This window comes from Gambusia affinis, linkage group LG13 (assembly GCF_019740435.1).
Source record: "Gambusia affinis linkage group LG13, SWU_Gaff_1.0, whole genome shotgun sequence".
Lineage (NCBI taxonomy): Eukaryota > Metazoa > Chordata > Actinopteri > Cyprinodontiformes > Poeciliidae > Gambusia > Gambusia affinis.
The window spans coordinates 7,725,120-7,746,359 of NC_057880.1; the positions used below are offsets into that span (position 1 = coordinate 7,725,120).

Sequence of the window (21,240 nt, forward strand, 5' to 3'; positions counted from 1 at the left end):
GGGACAATCTCGCGTCAGTTGGGCCACCTGCTCTGGACGCACTTTGTTTTAGTGTGTGTGTGTGTGTGTGTGTGTGTGTGTGTGTGTGTGTGTGTGTGTGTGTGTGTGTGTGTGTGTGTGCGTGCGTGTGTGGTTGTTGTTATGATCGAACATTATTTACAGATTTAAACCCGCTTCATGTTTATTCATTTCCAACCATTTTCTTAAAATGTACTTGACTTTTGTTTTTCTCAGCATTTTTTGTGTTCATAAGCAAAACGACGCGGCATAAATACATTTTTCACCTACTTGCTGGCTCAAGCTTGTGGGACAAAAACCCAAAATCTCCACGTTAACGTGATTCAGAATCGCATTTTTTGCGCAGTTTTCCCCCTTAAAATAACTATTCTTGAGCTTTCAAAAAGTAAATTATCTGTACCCACATCCTCTTTGCAACCCTAAATGTTTTGCATAAAATTCGTCTGACGTCACACTCGATGTCCAGTCCACCGCGTGCATTTACGCAAACAAACTTTCAGCTCTTGAGGATCCGCTACAAAGTTGCCATCCTCAAAACTTTTCCCCCTTTCTCTGAAACCACACAGTAGCCCCCAAGTGTTTGTTTCGACACAATATACGGGAAAAACAGAGTGAAAAATGTCAAGCAAAACAAACAAATAATAATAATAATAATAATAATAATAATAATAATAATAATAATAATAATAATAATAATAATAATAATAATTAATAATAACGCTGAAAATCTGGCAAGATCAAAGAACTGTCGATGTTCGTCCTGCAGGCTGCGGTTTTCTACTTTTCTTAAATAGCAAACAGCTCCCGTGTCACACTTTCTGTCAACTACAGCACTTATTGCCTATGTTTGAGAAAGTGTCTCTACCACTAAGAAAAAAAAAATATATATATAAAATTTTCGTGCAACAGTGTCCTGTAGTTGAATATCTGCGCCCCAGTCCCGGCATAATAATTGGTTGGGGATTTTGGTTGGAAATGGACTGCAGGAGGAGGCGAAAAACGCTTTTTTTCCTTTTTTTTTTTTTTTTTTTTTTTTTTGGTGGATAGGGGGGAAATGGTTCTCCTCCGAGGAAGAAAAGCTCTTTTCAGGAGCCACAATGGGAGATTGGGACAGGGGAGGAGTCCCCATCGTGATTAGCCCATTTAATGGCGCGTTTACTTAATTTCTGTATTCACCATCGACGGTAAACACAAAGGTGGAACTAGCACTCACATCTTTTTTTTTCTTTTTTTGTTTCTTTTTTACATTGACATTTTGTGTAAATCTATCAAAAGCACTTTTTTTCTTGTATGGTTTTCAACAAGCTGAAAGTACAAGTCTTGACAAAGTTCTTGTTTTGTTTTCCCTTTTTTTTTACAGTGTTCTAATCGCAAAAAAAAAAAAAAAAAAAAAAAAAAAAAAAAATTCGCGCAAGTTTAACCACCTGACTGCATAACCTTCCACCAAGCAGGGGGATCATAAGCGAGGATGAGCGGTAATGCTCCAACAATCCAATAATGAGCCAATATGAGCATGTGTTTAACCACTTATGACCGCCCTTATCCGTAATCGGATGGAAAGACGGACAGCATGCACAGAGGCGAGGCGAATTCAACGTTTCATTTAAATTACACGCTAATAATAAACAAGCAAACTTAAAAAAAAAAAAAATAACAAGATGGATACGGCTTTTAGCGAGGGGTCAACACATTTACCAGCCACTCAGACCAAATATATGAAGATTAGTAAGCCACCAACACATTAAAATAAAAAATACAAAAAAAAAAAAAAACAACAAAAAAAAACAACGCAACAAAAACGCCTGCAGCACTCGAGGTGTAAGTTTTGACAAATATTTTATGTAGGAACACCAAGTCAAGAAAAGTGAGGAAGGGGGATAGAAAAGAGGATGAGGAGGAGGAGGAAGAGGGGGGTAAAGGGGGGGCGGGGGGCAGAGCAATAATTATGTACAAGCATATTTCTACACGTATATTACAGAGCGGGAGAATGATCGCATTATTTGAGATATACATAATTCAATATAAACTTTTTTTTGAAAATAAAAAATAAAAATCTGATACAGTCATAAACGGATCCGTTCGACACATTATTATTATTAGCATTAATATTTTTTTTCCTTTCCCCCCCCCCTCTTTCCGACCAGGTTTATACCCCCACACACCCACACACACGCACACACACACACACACACACACACCCAAGCACGCACACGCACAGGCAGTGACAGAAATGCAGTTAAGAAAAAAGGTGCATACGACTTAAAAATGATTGTCTGATGAACACAAAGTAAACAAAAAAAAAAATAGAAGAAGAAAAATGAAAACAGGATTGCATCTGGTTTGCACGGCTGCTTCCTCGCCGTCATCATTTGGATGGAGAAAAATAAAATAAAATAAAATAAAATAAAATAAAATAAAATAAAATAAAATAAAATAAAATAAAATAAAGACGATCTGTTTTTATTCCCTCTGGTTCCTGATGGGGGGGCTGGAGGTGTAAGAAAAAAAAATCTTGCATTCAGGTTGATTTCCCTGATTACAAAATGGAAAAGAATTTAAAAAAAAATCATGCAAGTAGTCTAGTGTTGTTGTTGGTGTGAAGGGGGGATGAAGAGGAGGGGTAGGCGTGGGTCCTTTGAAAGCGCTTTAATAAAAAAAAAAAAAAAAAAAAGACGTGCTTTTATCTCTTTTTATTTTAATATTTATATCAATCGGTCCTTTTCTCATAAGTCTTTTTTTCATCTTCTCGGGTCCGTTTTTCCCTGTAAATATTTCTCTCTTTTTTCTTTCTTTTTTTTTTTTTTTTTTTTTTTTGTCTTCTTCTTGTTTCGACCTCCCAACCCGCACCCCTCCACCTCCCCCGCCCTCCTCCTCGCCGTATCATACGTCGCACTCCGAGTCGCTGGATGTGACGGACAGGATGGACGTCCCGGTGTCGACTCGCTCTGTCATACTGGAAACGCTGGTAGTGGGGCTGGCCGCGGTCGAGGGCGACTCGGCCGAGCTGTGAGGGGTGAGTCCGGCCTCTGAGAGGGACCTCATGCCGGCCGGTCCTATTGCTTGGTGCTGGAGCCTGGAGAAAGAGGTTAGAAGAAAAAAAAAAATAGAGAGAGAGAGAGAGAGAAAAGGAGGTGGGGAGGGAGAGAATGAGAGAAATGGCAATTAGACCTGAGAATGTTCACCCCCTCTCCTCTTCCTCCTCCTCCTCTTGCTCCTCATCCTGGTGCAAAATAGGGGTTCAAAACTCTCCTTTCTTTCCCTGTGCCGGCCCCAGCCATGCATGCGTGCTTTTATCAAGCAGCCAGCTTTCAAGGGACAAAAAACGCAGCGCTATTTAGACAGTTTAGACCAACTAACGCTGGGAGGATTTGCTACAAAACCAACGCGCAATGCAAGGTGGAATAGTCTAAACAGTAGCAGCACAAACCCCCCACCCCCAAAAAAAACAACAACAAAAAAACCCCCAAAACAAAACAAAATCTTGAGACGTAAACTATTTGTTTTTGTTGTTGTTGGGGTTTTTTTTTTTTTTTTTTTTTTTTTTAAATATCTACTGCTGTCCTTTCCAGCCTCTGTGAAATATAAATAAAATCAATGTTGATAGTGAAGTGAAAAATAAAACATACAGAGAGCCTGACGAAGGTTTTGTGCTGCAGCGGGATGGAAGTGCATGAATGAATGACGTGGAGACCCAGGCTGCACCAATCACCCTAAATGTTTCTCTCCGGTCCACTCACGATAATAATAATGACAACAACAACAATAACAATAATAATAATAATAATAATAATAGTAATAACTCCATCGCGGGAGGATAATGTCAGCGCGGAAATATATCTATTCATTTATCCAAGAGATAAAGACAGAGTTCATATGGCTTAGTAATACTCTTGGGGGCATTTTCTAATCAATTATAGCATTTCAATGAAATGATATCACACGTAATGTTATGAATACAGACTGAGGCATGCTCTTCTTCTTTTTTTTTTTTTTTTAGTGGACTAATATCAGTAATGTGTCCATTTAGATAATCTTCATTTCCATCACAGAGTTTTACATTATAATGAGACGGGGGGCCAAAAAAAAAAAAAAAAAGACACTATATTATTATACTATGCTTCTTAATTTCACCTAAATAAATGAGAATTATTTTTTCTAGATAGGGAAAAAAAAGAGCCATTTTAGAAAAAAAACCAAACACAAATGCGTTTTTACAATGATGGATAAAATGATTAAAGATTTACCAAACCGTATTAATTCAGTGCTGTTTACAAATTGTGTCATGCTCAATGAAAGCGTTTTTCATTTAACAACAATTTATTCACACAATAGAAGATTGACGCATATATATAAATATGCGGATGTTTACTAATAGTCTGAGCATACTTCTTAGATATAGAATTCCTCTACGGAGAAAATAAACACGTGGTTTTATGTTGAAAAATAATAAGACATTTAAAAAAATAATAAAACATTAAATAAATATTACAAATTTGAATTATATTTTTTGCTTTTATTGTTTATTTTTTCAAAATCCACGTTAAACCAAAACTTCAAATGTAAACAATGTCGTTTATAAGTCCATTATTATTATTATTATTATTATTATTATTATTATTATTATTATTATTATTATTATTATTATTATTATTATTATTCACATACGTATATATATTTTTTCTTAAATTATTAGTCGTGTATTCATTTCAGGTTTGAACGTTGATCAATTTCAAAGGTTGTAATTTAACGTGAAAGAGAGAAAAAATAATAATCCCAGTGTTTGCCCCAGATTTCACTCCACAGCAAACATGTCGCCGCAGCTCACTCCCTGACTTCCAGCCTTGCCCTGTCTCTTTTCTTGGAGAGTTTTTCCGGAAGCGAAGTAACATTTATTTCCTTATATCAAAGGTAAAGCTCCCCCCTTCCCCCCCTCATACACAAGTGCGCATTTTTAGTGATTTTGATAAAGCAGGGGGAAAAAGAAAAAAAAAAAAAGAAAAATCGCCAACCTGTTTTTGGCCGCCGCTGCTCTGTCTCTTTGCCTCCGGTTTTTAAACCAGTTCCCGACCTGTGTAGGAGTGAGTCCAGTGGCTTGAGCAAGTTCCCTTTTCTTGCTCGGGTTCGGATACGGGTCCTGTAGGTACCACTCCCGCAACAGGCTCCGCGTCCGCTCTTTGAAACAGTGCGTCTTCTGCTCCCCGTCCCAGATGGTCCGAGGCAGCGGAAACTTCTTCCGCACCCGGTACTTGTCGACAGGTCCGAGGGGACGACCGCGCAGCTTCTCGGCCTCCTGATAGTGAGCCTCCAGCCACATGGCCTGCAGCTTGCCGTGCGAGTCCTTGGTGAACTTGTGGTTCTCCAAGATGTGGTAGAGGTCTCTGAAGTTCCCCGTGTGGAACGCCACCACGGCGCGAGCGCGCAGGATGGACTCGTGCTTGTTGATCGCCTCGCACGCTCCCGGAGCCACCGGCAAGGACCAGAGGAAGCGGCCCAGCCGCTCGATGTCCCCGGTCTCCTCCAGCGTCTCGCAGACGCTCGCCACCTGCTCCGGGGAGAAGTTGAGGGTCGGTAGCTGAAACATGGACAAGTCTTCTGGAGACCTGGCGGCGGGAGCGCTGTTCGCCAGCAGCAGTGGGCGATCAGCGAAGTTAGGCAGGAAGAAATGGGAGGGATAAAGCTCTAAAGGGGATCTGAAAACCATGGAAATGACCTGAGAGAGAAAGAAAATTACCGAGAAAAAGGGGGGAAAAAACCCGAAAAATACGGCTAGTAAAAAAAGCTTGAATGATTCAATGGCTATCGCCTAATGACACCAGCCTCATAATATCTCCCCCCTAAATCCGCCGTTGAGTGTAGCATTGAAACATTTTGTTTCCCTTTTCTATTGGTCTTCTTGGTGTCGTTGTGGCGTTGTCATGGCAGCCCTGCCAATCACTGTCAAGCGTGCCAATCATTAGCCAGTACGTAGCGCGAGGCTTTCACCACTTGTGCAGCACGCACGGGGGGTTATCAGAGTCTCGGATCTCCACAGCAACCCTCCCACTGCACCGCGCGCATCGGGCGCGAGCCAATGCTCGCCTATCTGCTGAATGGAATGAGCAATTAGAGGGTGGAATATTATTGCGATCTTAACGAGGCTCGTTAAAGCTAAAGCAGATATGTAGACTGGAGATGCTTAGCAGAGACCGGGAGGGAGCGAGAGATAGAGAGAGAGAGAGTGAGAGAGAGAGAGAGAGAGAGTGCAGGGAGGGAGCTTTAAATGGGGGACAAATGGACAACCAATGACTGCATCCCGGGAATCCACGTTTTGAATAGAACCGAGCCAATTTGCACATTATTTTGGAGTTGTTTTTATTTATTTATTTATTTATTGTTTGTTTTTGACAGTTGTAGCAACTTTTTAAATCTTTTTTTTTAATTTTATTTTACCCCATATACAATAAAGTGTGTTTTTAAAAAAAATTTTGGCAGCGATTTTTGCCTATTTTTCCCACTTAATGACTTTTATTCTCGCTCGGCCTGCCTCTGGGACGCAGAGTGCACAACTCTGCCTCCCTCATCTCCCCGCCGCCTTCTCTTCTTATATTTTCGGGGGGCAGGAGGAAAAGGGAGGGGGAAAACTCACTTGCCATTGACTTCTTACTCTTTTTTTAAAATGTATTATTTTCCTTTTTTTTTATTACTCCAATACCCCTTATTAAAACCATCAGTCCAGTGTTGGAACTACAATCCAATGCCAACTTGAAAGCTTCTCGGAGACATAAAAGCACTTTTCGTTGCATTTGATCTGGTGGCTAAAGGACACGATCAATGTCCGCATCCAGTCATGGGACTCGGCTTACGGCGGTGACCGGGGCGGTGTGATTTTCATGTTTATGACTAAAACCACTTCATATTTAGACAGGGCTTATGAGGGTGTTAAAATAGTGTGAGTTCACCCCTAAAACGAACAGTGCCCACATTGTGAAAGAGCCGAGTATAAGGCGTAGCATCTAGACTCTGCTTAATCCGTCCTCAATAAAGCTGACATAATGATCCTAAGCCGCCTTTCTACAAATTCATTCAGGGATTCAAAACTTTTTCCTTCTCTCTCTCTCTCTCTCTCTCTCTCTCTCTCTCTCTCTCTCTCTCTCTCTCTCTCTCTCTCTCTCTCTCTCTCTCTCTCTCTTCCTCTGCGATTTGCACATTCTCTCCGGATCTGGACCGACTGACCGCCAACCTCAAGCTCGGAGCTTTCTGAAGGAATAGTGAGTATGCAACAGCTCCCTATGCTGCATGCGCAACCAACACCTGTTTTGGCACTTAACTCACTCAACGTCGGCGCTGCGGCGCGAATTGCGCGCTTTTACGCACGGAGCGCCTTGGAGCTGCTCAGGTGTCTTGCGCGTGGAAGTGTGCACGCCGGCGGAGCCCGGGCTTGTGTGTGATGATCTTTGCAGCAGCAGTTCAGGCGATTTTTGTTGTTGTTGTTGTTGTTTTGTTTTGTTTTGTTTGTGCCTTAACTTGGCTCTTTGTGTATGTGTGTGTGTGTGTGTTTGTGTGTGTGTGTGTGTGTGTGTGTGTGTGTGTGTGTGTGTGTGTGTGTGTGTGTGTAGGGAGTGGGAGGTGGAGGTGGGGCAGCATGTTGGATCAAACCTGTCCACTGTGCTGCTTGCACGTAACCCAGGAGGACTAATTCCAAGTGGCACTTGAATTGGCCCCATTGCAAAGCTCTGTGGACTGGAAGTAAAGGCTGGTATTTTCATGCTGGTGTTAAAACCAACCTTCTAGCCTATAACCCCCCCCCCCCCCCACACTCCCACCCCCCTCTGTCTCTCTCTTTCTCTCCTTCTCTCTTACACACACGCACGCGCACGCACACGCTCATGCACAACCCCAGGTTGTGAATGTTTGGCTTATACCTCAGGAATACGCAAAGCCTCCCACACCTGACTGGGTGCACCAACTTGGTTGATCACAACTCAAGCCGAGGCTCCAGGTATTACCCAGCAGTATGTCGTTCGGCTTTTTGTTGTTGTTGTTGTTCTTCCTGTTTTCAGAGGAGTCCTATTTGTGGAGTTGCCCTCGCAGGCAATTCGGAAATCACTCCAAAATCTAAGAAGGAGACTAGATTGTGAAATGTAAAACCTGAATGAATGGGGATTTGAGAGAGAGAGAGAGGAAAGCCTGTGGTAATTCACATTCTTTTACATGGCTTTTGTTTACGTTAAGCGTGTAATTAACACCCCCCCCCCCCCTCCCCCGTTCCCCCAAACAAGTTTATCCACCTGGCGTAATTGTGTGTTTATCGCTGAATGTTCCTGACAGCGGGGGGTGATGGGAGCTCTGAAGAATTTGGTGAGTTCTCCGTTTGCTAAGAGTCTTAAAAAACGAAACAAAACAACAACAAAAAAACTCCATAAGCAACAACAACAAACACAAACAAGAGTCTGCCTCGCCGGAGCACTAAAGCGGCTGGTCAAGCAGCTGCTCTCTCTCTCTCTCTCTCTCTCTCTGCTTCTCTCTCTCACACACACACACACGCGTCTTCTTGGAGGTGTCTTATTATTTGTGCGCAACTCTGTTTAAGAAAATAAGTTTCTGCAAAATAAATAAGTAAATGTTTATTTTGGCAGTCGATACAGAGACACCCATTGGATCCGAGGCGTTTATTCGCCATCCTGATTATTCCCTGCTTACTGTCTGTTTGTCCTTATCGGTCTGTCCCAATGAGAAAAGCAAATAAACAAAGACGATGTTACGTCATGTGAGGGGATGAGGGAGAGAGAGAGAGAGAGAGAAAGAGAGAGAGAGATTGGCACTGGATGAGAGAAAGAAATAAAAAAAGGTGTTGGCTGAAAAAGGTATAACAGGTAAAGAGAAAGAAGGCACGAAAGTAAGGATCTTCTTTTATTTCAGTTATTTATTTATTTTTCTCCCCCTGCTCCCTCGTTGACCTTCTGTTTGGAGAGAGGAAGACAGCAGCACAGCACTCCTCACTGGCAAACACAGGAGAGAGGCGCCTGGTGCTGCTGCTGCTGCTGCTGCTGCTGCTGCTGCTGCTGCTGCTGCTGCTGCTGCTGCTGCTGCTGCTGCTGCTGCTGCTGCTGCATCCGGGATTCACCTCATCCACACAGGACGGGATCCTGGATTGATCACGGGTAGGAACCAAACAACCATACAACAAATATTATTATTATTATTATAGCTATTATTTTAAAAGCGACTGTTTCTTTTGGTATTGTTGTATAGAGCCCTAACAACAGGCTTCTTAAAGAATTATTTTTATTACTGTTTGCATTTTTATTTTATGAAAGAATTATATATTAGTAATTACCTCTTACTGGTTTTCTTTTTGCTCTTTTTCTTCTTCTTCTTTTGTTTTTTTTTTTTTTTTTTTTTAAATCTACAGTCTTCCAAGAACTGTCAATATTTAAGTCTGGATGGAGGCGGCACAGGCGCCGCGCTAATTCAATGGAAATTCAGCTGCAACTCCTGTAAGTCTTTCCCCCTTGGAATCGTTAACAACCTGCTTTTTCTCTCTCTATTATTATTATTATTATTATTATTATTATTATTATTATTATTATTATTATTATTATTATTATTATTATTATTATTATTATTATTATTATTATTTTGTTAAAAAAAATAAAATAGCTATAATGTACCTGTGAGCTTCTTTTTCGCTTTAAATGCATTTAAATGAAGGTTTTCCACATTTTATTAAAAACATATTTGAATAGACTATAAGCACCGATTGAATCTGTGCCTCTGCTGAGCGATGAATGATCCTGTCGGGACGGGGCGCACAATCCCCTTTTCCCCATGCTGACCACTGCGGCGAACCGAGAGCAAATAATGAGCCTACACTGTAAAAAATGTCAGTTTGAGGAAAAAATGTTATTTCAAACAATGAATGGGTTTTTTTTAAGGTATCGTCCCAGCTTTTTCACGTAACTCATATAAACTATATCATATATATATATATATATATATATATATATATATATATATATATATATATATATATATATATATATATATATGACACAAGGTCAGCTTTTAACGTATTTTGGAGAGGTGTGGATAACCTTGCGTCACGTTTCTTTGATTTAATTAGCTGCTCGTACTGCAGTTTTATCTAGCGAAATAGTTTAACATTGTTACTTAAAGAATAGCAGCGCCTTTAAACTGTGTTGCTCAACCAGTGCTTGGTGTTTGTTCTCATAGAAGATTCCACGAAGTAGTGCCTTAACCTATAATAATGAATAATAATTAAATTTTTAAAAAATGCAGGCATAAAATGGGTATTGTCACAATGATCGGTTAATGTGGCGCCAACTTTAACAGCACATAGTTTGTACAAAAGTTCTCTCTCTTTTTTTTTCTTTTAACATCTCTCTCTCCCTCCTCTTTCTCCCTCCCTCTGTTTCTCTCTTATTGTTTTTATTGTGTGGTCTCATTAGGGGGACTTCCTGGCAGGACTGGGAGCTTGTATCGGAGCTGTCCAATCAGTGTATTTACACGGGTTGTTAGCGACAGTTAATGAGGGCTCCTCCCCGGGCCGGTAGAGAAAAGGCGCCTCAACATTAAGATTTACCTTGTGTCAACTCGTTACTTCTAATGAACCTCCCTGAAAAAACCTCCTTCGTAGTCAATGGAGCCGCGCGCCCGGATCTTGTGTGTGTGGGACTGGAAGAGTGGAGCTGCAAGCAGGGCTCCCTTCTCCCCCCCACACATCCCCTTTTTTTTCCGCTCACAGAGAGTGGCTTGTTTTTTTTATTTTTTTTACCCCCTCTTGCACACCCAGCCTTATGATGCATGCATGTTTTGTGTGGTGCCTGTCTGCCCTTTATGTCACAACAGCACATGGATTAACGGTGTCAAACGTAGTTTGCAAGCGTTAGGCTGTAAGTTAGCTAATTCCACTCTGGAGATTTTTAGAGTTACACGCTAGAACGTGGATAAGACAAATAGAAACTATGACAGAGAAGCTGGAGGGAGTGTTTGCATGCCTCTATCACAAACTCAGTGCGTCTGCCATTGTTTGCTGAATGAGGCTTGACATGTCAACTTATTGCCTCTGCAGAAAAGAAGTTCATTTATTCCCCTCCCCCATCCCACCCCGGGTTTTCTCCCCATCCCCAAGAGCAGATCAGCCTCTGGCCCCTGTGTCCATCCCTCATCTGGCCCCCAGTGTGGCTTGTTGAGCCGCATCAGCAACACATCACTGCCCATGAATTCAGGTACAAACTGGAGGAGTTTGTCAGATGACTAAAAGTGGATTTCCCTCCCACTCTTTCTAAACCACAGAAACACTTAAAAATCAATTAGCCTTGTCTGGCCCTCTGCTTCCACCAGTTATCATTAGGAAAAAATAAAACAAAACAAAACAAAACAAAAAAAACAGGTGAGTTCCACAGGACCAAACTATGAATATTTAGGATTTATTACCAGCTTTGATTACAACATTTAGCATTTTATCAATGAAACTGATGCAATGAGTTATGTGGGTTTCATTTATGATATAACTGAAGCAATTTCTTCTCAGGTCACCTCTCCACTTTGTGGCCAAGGTACATAAACCTCTTAACTTTTTACATATGTTATATTATGTCACTTGCAAGCTGGTTCCCTGGTAACCACAACCCAGAAATGTTGTTCCAAGTGCCTCTGGGAATAAAACGTTTCGCTAACTAATAAGTTTGATTTTAGCATTAGCATTGTCATGTATGCATCTTTTTTTCTTTCTTTTTTAAAAATCTCTTCAGATAGGAAACAAAAAAAAAAAATCTTTTTGTGTTAATTTTGAATATTTTAAATATATTGTAACCATGCGTCATCATGTCAGAGTCTCACCACTCGTGGTTCTGACTACGCATCCAGACTGCTCTTAGCATCATCTTCCTTCTTAGCAAGACGAAGGAAGCTAGCAAGATGAGACTGTCAGCTCTCCTATCTTAACAACTTTAAGATTAGTCCATCAACAGTTTCATCCATTATTACTTCGCTTTGGGGTCACTATCCATTCAACACAGAAGTCTGTTGGCTCGTCACCAACTTTGATTTTTAGCATTGCTGCTGTCGCTAAGCTAGTCAAAGATAATGTTATTTAGAGGTATTATCAGAAATACTTCCCTGACCTGTAGCAGTATCTTCTTGGAAAATGATTTGAATACTTGAATGTGGTGAACACTAAGAAGCTAGTGGTACGCTACATGAATCCATCTCATCAGCTCCCCTTTCAAACAACCATGAACCCCGAAAACTTTGTGTTACCTGATGCTACTGCACAGGTGACTCAAAACCCAAAACGTTTCCTCTGTTCTTCACAAACCTAGATTTCATTACCAGTTAACAGCTTATCTACTGTCTTAACTTTACATAAAATCAAGAACTCTCTTTGGCTTTACAACACAGTTCCCTTTCTAGTAATGATTTGTTGCAAAATTGTATTCAGCTGTTTTCTGCTAACACAGCACTGTTTTCTATGGATAAGAGTATTTTCATTTTGAGTTGTTCTAAGTTGACAGACATCTAAAGTTGGCTAACTGGCTAGCTGTTAGCCATCGACCACTGTGAGAACTTCATTGATTTCTAGAAAGCCCACAGTGTTCTGATAAGGGAACCATACCGATGCTGTCACATACAGTAAGCTAACTTTTTAAAGCTGTTTACAAACTTAATGTATTGCTCCAGCACAGAGACTTTCTCCACCACAAATCTAATAAGATCGTTTAACCTCATTGGTGAAATACTATCAACAACAATTCCACCTTGACTGGACACACAAAGGACAAGAATACACAATGATTGACTGAACCAACGCCATTAAACTAAATTGTGATTCAAATATTTATTGTGTCCAAAGTTATTGGAATTTACCCACCAGAAGGTACAAACCACTTACAAACCAAAATGGTTGTTTCACATTGAAATCATTTTCATGAATAATTTACTTTACTAGGAAATTCATTTTTTCAGTGTAATGAGTCCCCATATTTTGACCACTCTGAATAGGAGATGTTATGAAGAAACGTTTTCCTTTCGCCTGTTCAAACTGAGCCCTTCAGAGTGAAGAGGTGTTACTCAACATGTTTGCGCACCATAATGAGATTTACCCTTTCACAAGCAAATACATCCACCAGCAACCAGCAGCTGACAAACTGCTATAAAATACTTGCAGATCTCGGTACTTGATGTGTTTACAAAGTCCTGCAACCTCTCCCGGGCTGTTAATAAGTTGGAGGGAGGGCGGGGGGTTGTTTTTTTTATTGAATACATTTTTTTTAGTGTCTATTTTTTTTTTTTTTTTTTTTTTTTTTTTTTTTTTTTTACATCAGCCTCCTGATGCAGCAATGTGACAGAGAGGGGCAGCGCCGGAGGAGGCCGGGTGTTCACTCTTCCAGGTAGATGGGTCGATTCATGAATAGGGAGAAATAAATATGACGGGCGCGTATCAGATGCGTTGCCCCGAGCTTTACACATGATGCGCACCTTAACTTTCCCCAATGACTATTTCCCAGATTTTTTTTTATATAAAAAAAAAGGAAAGTCACTTTTTCAGCGCAGTCAGTCCATTTCTCCTTCCAGTCCCTAAATAAAGCTTGTGCATAAGTCATTAAGCTACTTGTGTGGAGGGAAAAGGTGCTCTCAGGCATGAATGGGGCCAACGCAATGACCAGCCAGGGTCTTCCCAAAAAAAAAAAAAACAAACAAAAAAAAAAACATATTGTGTTTCGGATTCGTGTGTCCTGGCTGATTAACCGGCCGGGGCTCCAGCATGTTAGATGGGAGCTGTGGAGATGGCCCCTTTAGCCCGGTGTCACAGGAGCTGACAAGATGCAATTACCGCGGCTGACACGTCCAACCCCAAAGCTCACTAATGTGAGAGATGTGGAAACAGCAGACAGTTTCTCGCACACTATACAGCGAGAGGCAACTCTGCGGCCAAGGAGTCCCATTTTAAACGCGGCTCTGCATGACACCTTTCACCAGTAAAACAGCCGCTTATTTAGCAGATGAAGATATGGCGCGGAGCATCATGGGACTGTATAAACGCAGGACAACAGTCGACTCGGTTTTGAAAGAGCATACACTATAAAAAGGGAATTTCGAAGGAGATTAACTATTACTCAGAAAATTCTTATTATTATTATTATTATTTTTAATCAGTTGGCTGGAATACAGTTCAAAGAATTGATTCAGTCTGCAAACTAATACTCATACATGACTATATTAACTTAGCAAAAAATTAGAACTACGTGGAAACATTTGACTGAGAAAGTTTCTGTGCTTAAGTTTGGACCCAGTTTTAGCTTGTTACTCATCAGTGCTAATGCTAGTTTGAAAGCAGTAAGGGGAGCTGAACCACGAGGAAATGATTGCCAACGAACAGTGACCTCTAGAACACAACGTGTTTGTATGTCCAAAAAAGGATTGCTGTTATTATTTATTGATTCTTGATAGAGGATACAAAATGGTGATCTTAATAGTTAGGGGGGAAACTCTTTTAAAAGAAAGCTGTGAGATTTTAAACAATGAGTTTAGGTTGTTTCAGGTGTGAAACGCACAAAATAATACATTTTTGTATAAATTAAATGAAATTTTCATCTGTCAAATAAATAAAAAAACACTTTTTAAGTTAAGGGTAAATGATAAAGCAAATGAATTATTTATATGTAATGTAAAGGACTTTTAAAAAAAAAATCTTATATGAAGTTGCACTGATTAAACAAACTGGTGTTATTTGCATAGAAGTTTCTCAGTAAGCTAAAATACCCTTAAATAATTTTTAAAAACTACTTACTCAATTGAATAAATGAAAATCTGATTATTAATATTGTTTTGATCATCTTTTTTTGTTTGTTTGTTAAAAAGAAACAAAATGAAATAACTAAATTCTGACTAAAACAGAACTATTGATATTTTAATCCTGAGTTTTGCCTCACGGCTAAAAAGCTCAGCTTGCTAGCATGGTTGTCGTTAGCATTAGCTTCGTCACTCATCTAGTTGAAACTGGACATGAACTTCAATTATTGCTCCTATACAAAGACTCTCTAAACCAGATACTTTATGGTGGTTCTTAACTCAGTTTGCATATTCACTAATAATAAAACCCATCTAGACAGAGGAGCTTTAGCATTGCCCGCTTCACTGTACAGAGTAAATATCAACAGCATATTCAGATAAATCTAGTCCAAACGTTTGGGTAAGATTTCTTTCTAACATAAACTAATAAGAATTCAACCATCACTGGTCAACATTTTGCAACCAGCTTAAGTTAAACGTTATATGGCTAATATGTAATATCCCGCAAAATACATTTTTAAAGTGTACGAGTTATGTACTTAAAACCAAACTTTAACTTCAATCAAGACAGAAACAGGCCATCCTAAAGTAAAAACTATTTAGTCAAATGCTTTCAGATTTGAGGTAAAAACATTTCTAATTTTATTTCCTTTCAACATGCCATCTTTATTTTTGGAGTGAATGCATTGTTATACCACTGGTTTTTTTGCTAACGCCTGTAGCACCAATAAACAATAATCACCTATACATGTCAGTACATGTCAGTCTTTTTAGCATTTCAAGGTTTAGAGTTTGGATTAGTATAAAAGTGGGCTGTAAGCATTATATCCCACTGAGGTGTGAATGTTTCTTCCTGCCTCTGATTTAACAAATTCCATTAGATTTTCCCATGACGTAAACTGTCACCCGGTTCCAGTTTAAAACCCACACTGGCTGCTTGTCACTCTCATTTATTCCTCTCCCAGGATGCAGAAGTTACGCCTCCCGAAGCGCAAAGACTCCCATTAAAGCTTCTAAAGTCTCCAATCAACCAACATGAGTGATCCCTCTGTATGTATTTGTCGCAGAGATCCGAATGCCATTGCCTCACATTTTGATTGTTGCTTTTGCATGACCAGCAAGTTCTTCTTCTCTCTCTCTTTCTCTCTCTCCGTCTCCGATTTTCTCTCCTTCTCCTCCTTGACTGCAGCTTTTGACATTACTCCACTCGATTGCCCGTTTACCCCCGAGTCAAGTTTGAGGCGGGCATGAAGTGTAAAAGAGGTGGGCCATGTCATATCCGCTCAGTGTGCATGGGATTGTTGGCATGCACGGCGGTGATCATTGTTCAGGGAGAACAATTCCTGCTCAGAGCAGGCAGGGAAAAGTGAGGAGAACGGTTGGGAACTGGGGCTGATGAAACGGTTTGTTTGCAGGTTTTTCCTCATCAGGAAATATGAAAGTAAAGTATATCACAAGCACATTTTTTGTTTGTTTGTTTTTAAGTCACATTTGTCCACAGATAAGATTCCACCATTAAAGTTGCTAAATTTGAGTAACATTTCTCTCTCCTTCCTTGGACACAAAGGCAATTTCAGTACCATATAATGCATATTAAGATATTGAAACACTTATATATTAACTATTCTACACTGATTAGACAAAATATTAGAATTGAATAAGTACAATTGATGAAGCACTTTGCATATATTTTCTTTGGAGGCTTTCTGAGTTGAATGATTTAAGCTCAACAGTCAGCATGAAGATTAGTGACTCGGCGAGTTAACTAGTTAGCACGGTTCTTTTTCTTATCTGTTCTCCACGGTGGGAAAGAAGAACAAAAAGCTATTTTTTTGTGTATAAAGAATGAAATATTGCTGATACAATTTAGTAAATCTTTTCTAAAAAGATTTTCCCTAACAACAAAGTTATGCCACTTATTTATCCGCACGTTAGGATGTTCAACAGTAGCTTTAGCACTGTTGCTAAACTACTTCAAGATGGATACAAACTTAAATCGTTGTTGCAGTGCACTATTTCAACCGCAAATCTCCAGGTAATTGTTAATTTTGATATCTTCATATAATACCTATATATATAAATATATAATAAAATTTGACTGACTCAACGTCTTCACTTCCGTTTTTCTCGAATGTTTAAGTATAAATTTTATTAAAGTAACACAATATCTGTATAATTCAACCACAATTTTACACTGCAAAAACAAACTAATATAGGTGACCCAAATCTACAAATATTAATGGGTGTGATTTATTTAATTTTTATGTGAGCTTAAGCATTTAATGGATGGATCTGTTGTACTAATGAGAGAGTTCTGCTTTTGAACTCCATGTTGACTGAAAATTAATTATCTTGAATCTTTCCGCAGAAACAAATTGAATCTCTAAAACATTGAGATCAGAATCAGAATGTTTTTATTTGTATTGTACCGAAGCGATAATACAATTAATTTAAGCACATTATAAGAATTTGATGTTTGCAGTTTTAGGAAAATGTATTTTCCAGTCCAATGACGTAAGTCAACTCTGAAGTGTATTACAGCTAAGTAGTAGGCTACACGTTTATTGCACACAAATAAAATTAATCTCACTGACCTAAAATGAACGTCACCGTTTCAGTGATTAATCAGGCATTTACCTAACTCTCACATGGTTGCTATAGGCAATAGGTTAACACTGTATCCTGTACATTATGGGGTCTCAGGTGTGTGTGTTTTCATCGAGCCAATCAGAGGACTCACCAGCCAATCAGAGGTGTTGTCCGAAATCAACCGTCCCGTAACTGGAAACTATAGACAAGTCTACTTATTTACGGCCGAGCAGAGCCCGTCCGATCTGATTATGGTCGGTATATTGGATCAATAACTGATGTCTGAGAGAACCGAGAAGGGTGGAGTGCAGGGACAGGAGGGTGCAACAGGTCATTCGTTAGAAAGGAGGAGCCATTGAACTCTTTATTATTAATTATTATTATTATTATTATTATTATTATTATTATTATTATTATTATTATTATTATTCTTGTTATTATTGTTGTTGTTGTAGGAGTAGTCCCCAAGTCACTAACCAAAAGTGCACAATTTAAGCAAATGCAAGGATTCCATTTGAATATTATTATTATTAATTATTATGATTATTATTATTATTATTATTATTATTATTATTATTATTATTATTATTATTATTATTATTATTATGATTATTATTATTATTATTATTATTATTATTATTATTATTATTATTATTATTATTATTATTATTATTATTATTATTATTATTATTATACTTGATTTGGGTCCATGAGAAGACCCAAGTGAAACTTTTCCTGACTGATTGGGTGATTTGCGTCCCCGTGTCGCTAACTGGTCAGTCGGGTTTTTTTTTTTTTTTTTTTTTTTTTTTTGTCAAGCTCACCATGTATAGCACAACTCATCCCCCCTGCAACTGAAATTCCCGCGTTAAACACACAAACAATCTAAAAGAGAAACAAATGAATCTCGGAGAACGTAAAGTACTTAAACAATCGCTCTCGGTTTAGAATTTGACCCATATCCCATCTCAGCGTGGTTGTTGCCTTTCATTCATTATTCAGCTTCGGATTATTAGCTATAAGATGGCAGATGTCAGAGCGCGATGGAGATGTTGATGTTCGACCGGCTGAAGGAGCCATTATCCCACCCGCTTATCAAACATTCATGTGGCAGCTGTAGTTTGTGGCCCTGCCCTCCGTCCTCTGCTCTCACGAGACAGCTTCCCTTCACTCCTTAAGCCCCTGTGACCTTTCCCCTCGGTGTTATCGTATAGCACTAAAAAAAGACGGCCCCACTTGTTTCTGACGATTAAAAACAGTATAATACATGAAATAAAATACATGGCGACTTACGTTCTTACGTAAGTTATGTTTACGTTTTTGTTTAAAAAAACTGTTTTTACCAAATGAAAAATATGAAATTTTGAGTGATGAGATCGAAGGTCTGTTACGTCATAGTGAAATTCAGCTTTACCCACAGTAAGACGTAGCGTCTATCTATTTAGTAAGAAAATAAAATACAAGCTATATTTTTTGTTGTTGTTGTTGTTGTGTTTGGTGCTGCACAAAAATTCAAATTTTACACATTTTGTTGTCATGACATCATCGTAAATGTATCACTCCGCTTGGCACAATTAACTTAATTAACTTGTGTGTCATAAGGGCAGTAACAAAATTCAACTTTCTAAAGGTTCAACATCGCAATCGCAATTATTTCCCTAACTATGACTTTTAAAGGAATTATCTTTTATCGAAAAGTCTGCATGTTGAAATAAGCAGTTAAAAAGTTGAAGCCGAAAAGTCGCGTGTCGATGTTTAAATGTGGCTAAAGTTGGTTCGGGTGGATCAACTTGGCTATGCCAGATTTCCACGTCTTTGATTAGGATAACTTTAGATGTAGAACTTAAAATCCAGAGCACGTTTTTATCTTGACTAAATTACACAAGGATCCGTGACGAAACTTCAAAGTTATGCTTTCACCGAACGGGTGTGTTTCTTTTTAAATTACTATATTAATCTCGATTTATTATTTAAATTACACATCTGAGTTTTTTCTATTTATTTATAATAAGCCTAATTAAAATAGGGATAATTAATACATATAATTATATATTTCTTTTTGGCGTCCCTCTCTCTCCCTCTGTCTCTCGCTTCAAACAGAAAAGAAACTTTTTTTTCCAAACTTTTCTCCAATTTACAGTGATGTTTTTCTCTTCTGTGGCTGTGAACACCTTTAATCCGCCACCTACAGCTAAAAAAAACCAAATAAATAAAAAAGAGGGGGACGTCACTTTTCCAGTTTTCTCCCGGCAAACACGGCTGTTTTTATCCAGGCTTTAGGAAGCAGCAGTCCCCGCGCCTCGGCTTCAGCATTTCCATTTGACTGCGGCTGCACAGACCATCCGTGTCTCTTTGTAAAGTGCCCTGTGAACGCGGCGGTTTTCATTCTTCTGACCCCTCCATGAACAGCACGCCGCCGCCCTCTCTGCTCCCGCGCGGCCTCTGCCAAACACTGCCGCACAATGCCGCGTGTGCGCGCGCGCGCGCGCTGCGGAATGCGGTCCGAATCTCGTGCAGAGGTAATGGGAAGTAGTCGGAAGGTAAGGTCGGGGGTTCACGGCGGGGTTAAAGACAGTCATCCGTAGCTTTTTTTTGTTGTTGTTATTTCTGGGAGTTTTTTTTCTCTCTCTCTCCAAAACGCAACATCCTTCCTAGAGAAGGATGTGTCCGGAGTGCCACCGTCCTCACCCCGCAGCAACCCCGTCACTGTGCGCACTCTGTTTGTTTTTCTGCGTTTATTAAATCTTCCCCCGGCAGGAAAACCCACCGACATCACCACGTCACCGGCTGCTGGGGGTGCTCAGCGTCCCCCCCTCCACTGCTCTGCTCCATGAGAAACCTGTCTGTGTTTGGACTTGAAAAGTCTGTAGACTATTTATATCCTCAAAAAAAAAAAAAAAACCTCAAGGTTCAAGGGAAAAAAAAAACAAAAAGTAAAAAAATAATAATTGTTAAAACAATTAGTGTAAACCTTGACATTTCTTTTTTTTCTGCCTCTACTCTTTTATTTAAATGAAAAATTATCCAATTTTATGCACACAAATGCTATTAAAACCTCTCACCCACTCCCACTAAAGTCCTTCTGCATTAGGTTTCTTGATTAATCCACAGAATAAATCATATTTTAGCTGTGACATTAATGTAAGTGTCTGAAAGGAAACAGACTTATAGAGAGTCATTTTTTCCCCTCCTTTTGGAGCAGAGATTACTATTATCTCATTATGGATAACTGCTTGGAGGTCAGGTGTTATCAACCAATTTAATTGCCACTGCATTAATCTTCAAGCTTTTGACCCAATTCATCGTATTTTTCCTCTCTCTCTCTCTAATGAAATGAGAATGTATGTAGAAAGTCTGTGTAATATGGATTTTTTTTAGGAAACCAGGTGAAATAATTATTAGAGCTCCACTGTATTTTTATGCACAACTTTGCAAAGGCTTTTTTTATTATTTTTTTTTAAGTTTTATCTCTGTTGAGCTGGAATTGAAACGGGACATCTCCTTTGTAAATACTCTCCTCTCATTTTTAAGCATGTATTTGTTAGTAAAGAGTTTAATTAAACCTGCTTCGAACCGACTTTGTGTCAATTTCAGTTTATAAACATTGAGTTTTCTTTACAAGGATAAGGAAAAGTGTATGTGTGTGGAATTTTATGCTTTTATAAACTAGACATTGGAAACATTTTTGATAAAAACTAGTCTTTTCCACAGCCAATGTCACTTTACATTCAGAATCATGTCACAACATGAACAATCTATTGTTCCTATGTATTTATGCTTTGTATTATCTACACATCTTCACGCCTGTTAATCTGCACTTTATTTTTTACGTTTTCTGCA

General features: G+C 39.2%; 1 protein-coding gene and 1 long non-coding RNA gene across 2 annotated transcripts; one reads left to right on the plus strand and one right to left on the minus strand.

Annotated features, from left to right (window-relative positions):
- Positions 1–1,416: 1,416 nt before the first annotated feature.
- On the minus strand, positions 1,417–6,095 carry six3a (SIX homeobox 3a). The gene is made up of 2 exons (XM_044135575.1): positions 5,028–6,095; positions 1,417–3,091 (listed from the first exon to the last, which is right to left on the minus strand). Exons 1-2 carry the CDS (start codon positions 5,717–5,719, stop codon positions 2,899–2,901), a joined length of 885 nt encoding a protein of 294 aa, XP_043991510.1. The 5' UTR covers positions 5,720–6,095; the 3' UTR covers positions 1,417–2,898.
- Positions 6,096–9,029: 2,934 nt separating this feature from the next.
- Positions 9,030–17,892, plus strand: LOC122842066. The gene is made up of 4 exons (XR_006372470.1): positions 9,030–9,158; positions 9,410–9,494; positions 15,777–15,861; positions 16,001–17,892. It is a non-coding gene; the product is annotated as an uncharacterized LOC122842066 (long non-coding RNA).
- Positions 17,893–21,240: the final 3,348 nt, after the last annotated feature.

Coding starts and splice junctions, on each gene's coding strand:
- six3a (XM_044135575.1), bottom strand. CDS start 5,719: ATGGTTTTCAGATCCCCTTTAGAGCTTTATCCCTCCCATTTCTTCCTG. Junction 3,092..5,027: donor GCAGCGGCGGCCAAAAACAG/GTTGGCGATTTT, acceptor CTCTTTCTCCAG/GCTCCAGCACCAAGCAATAG.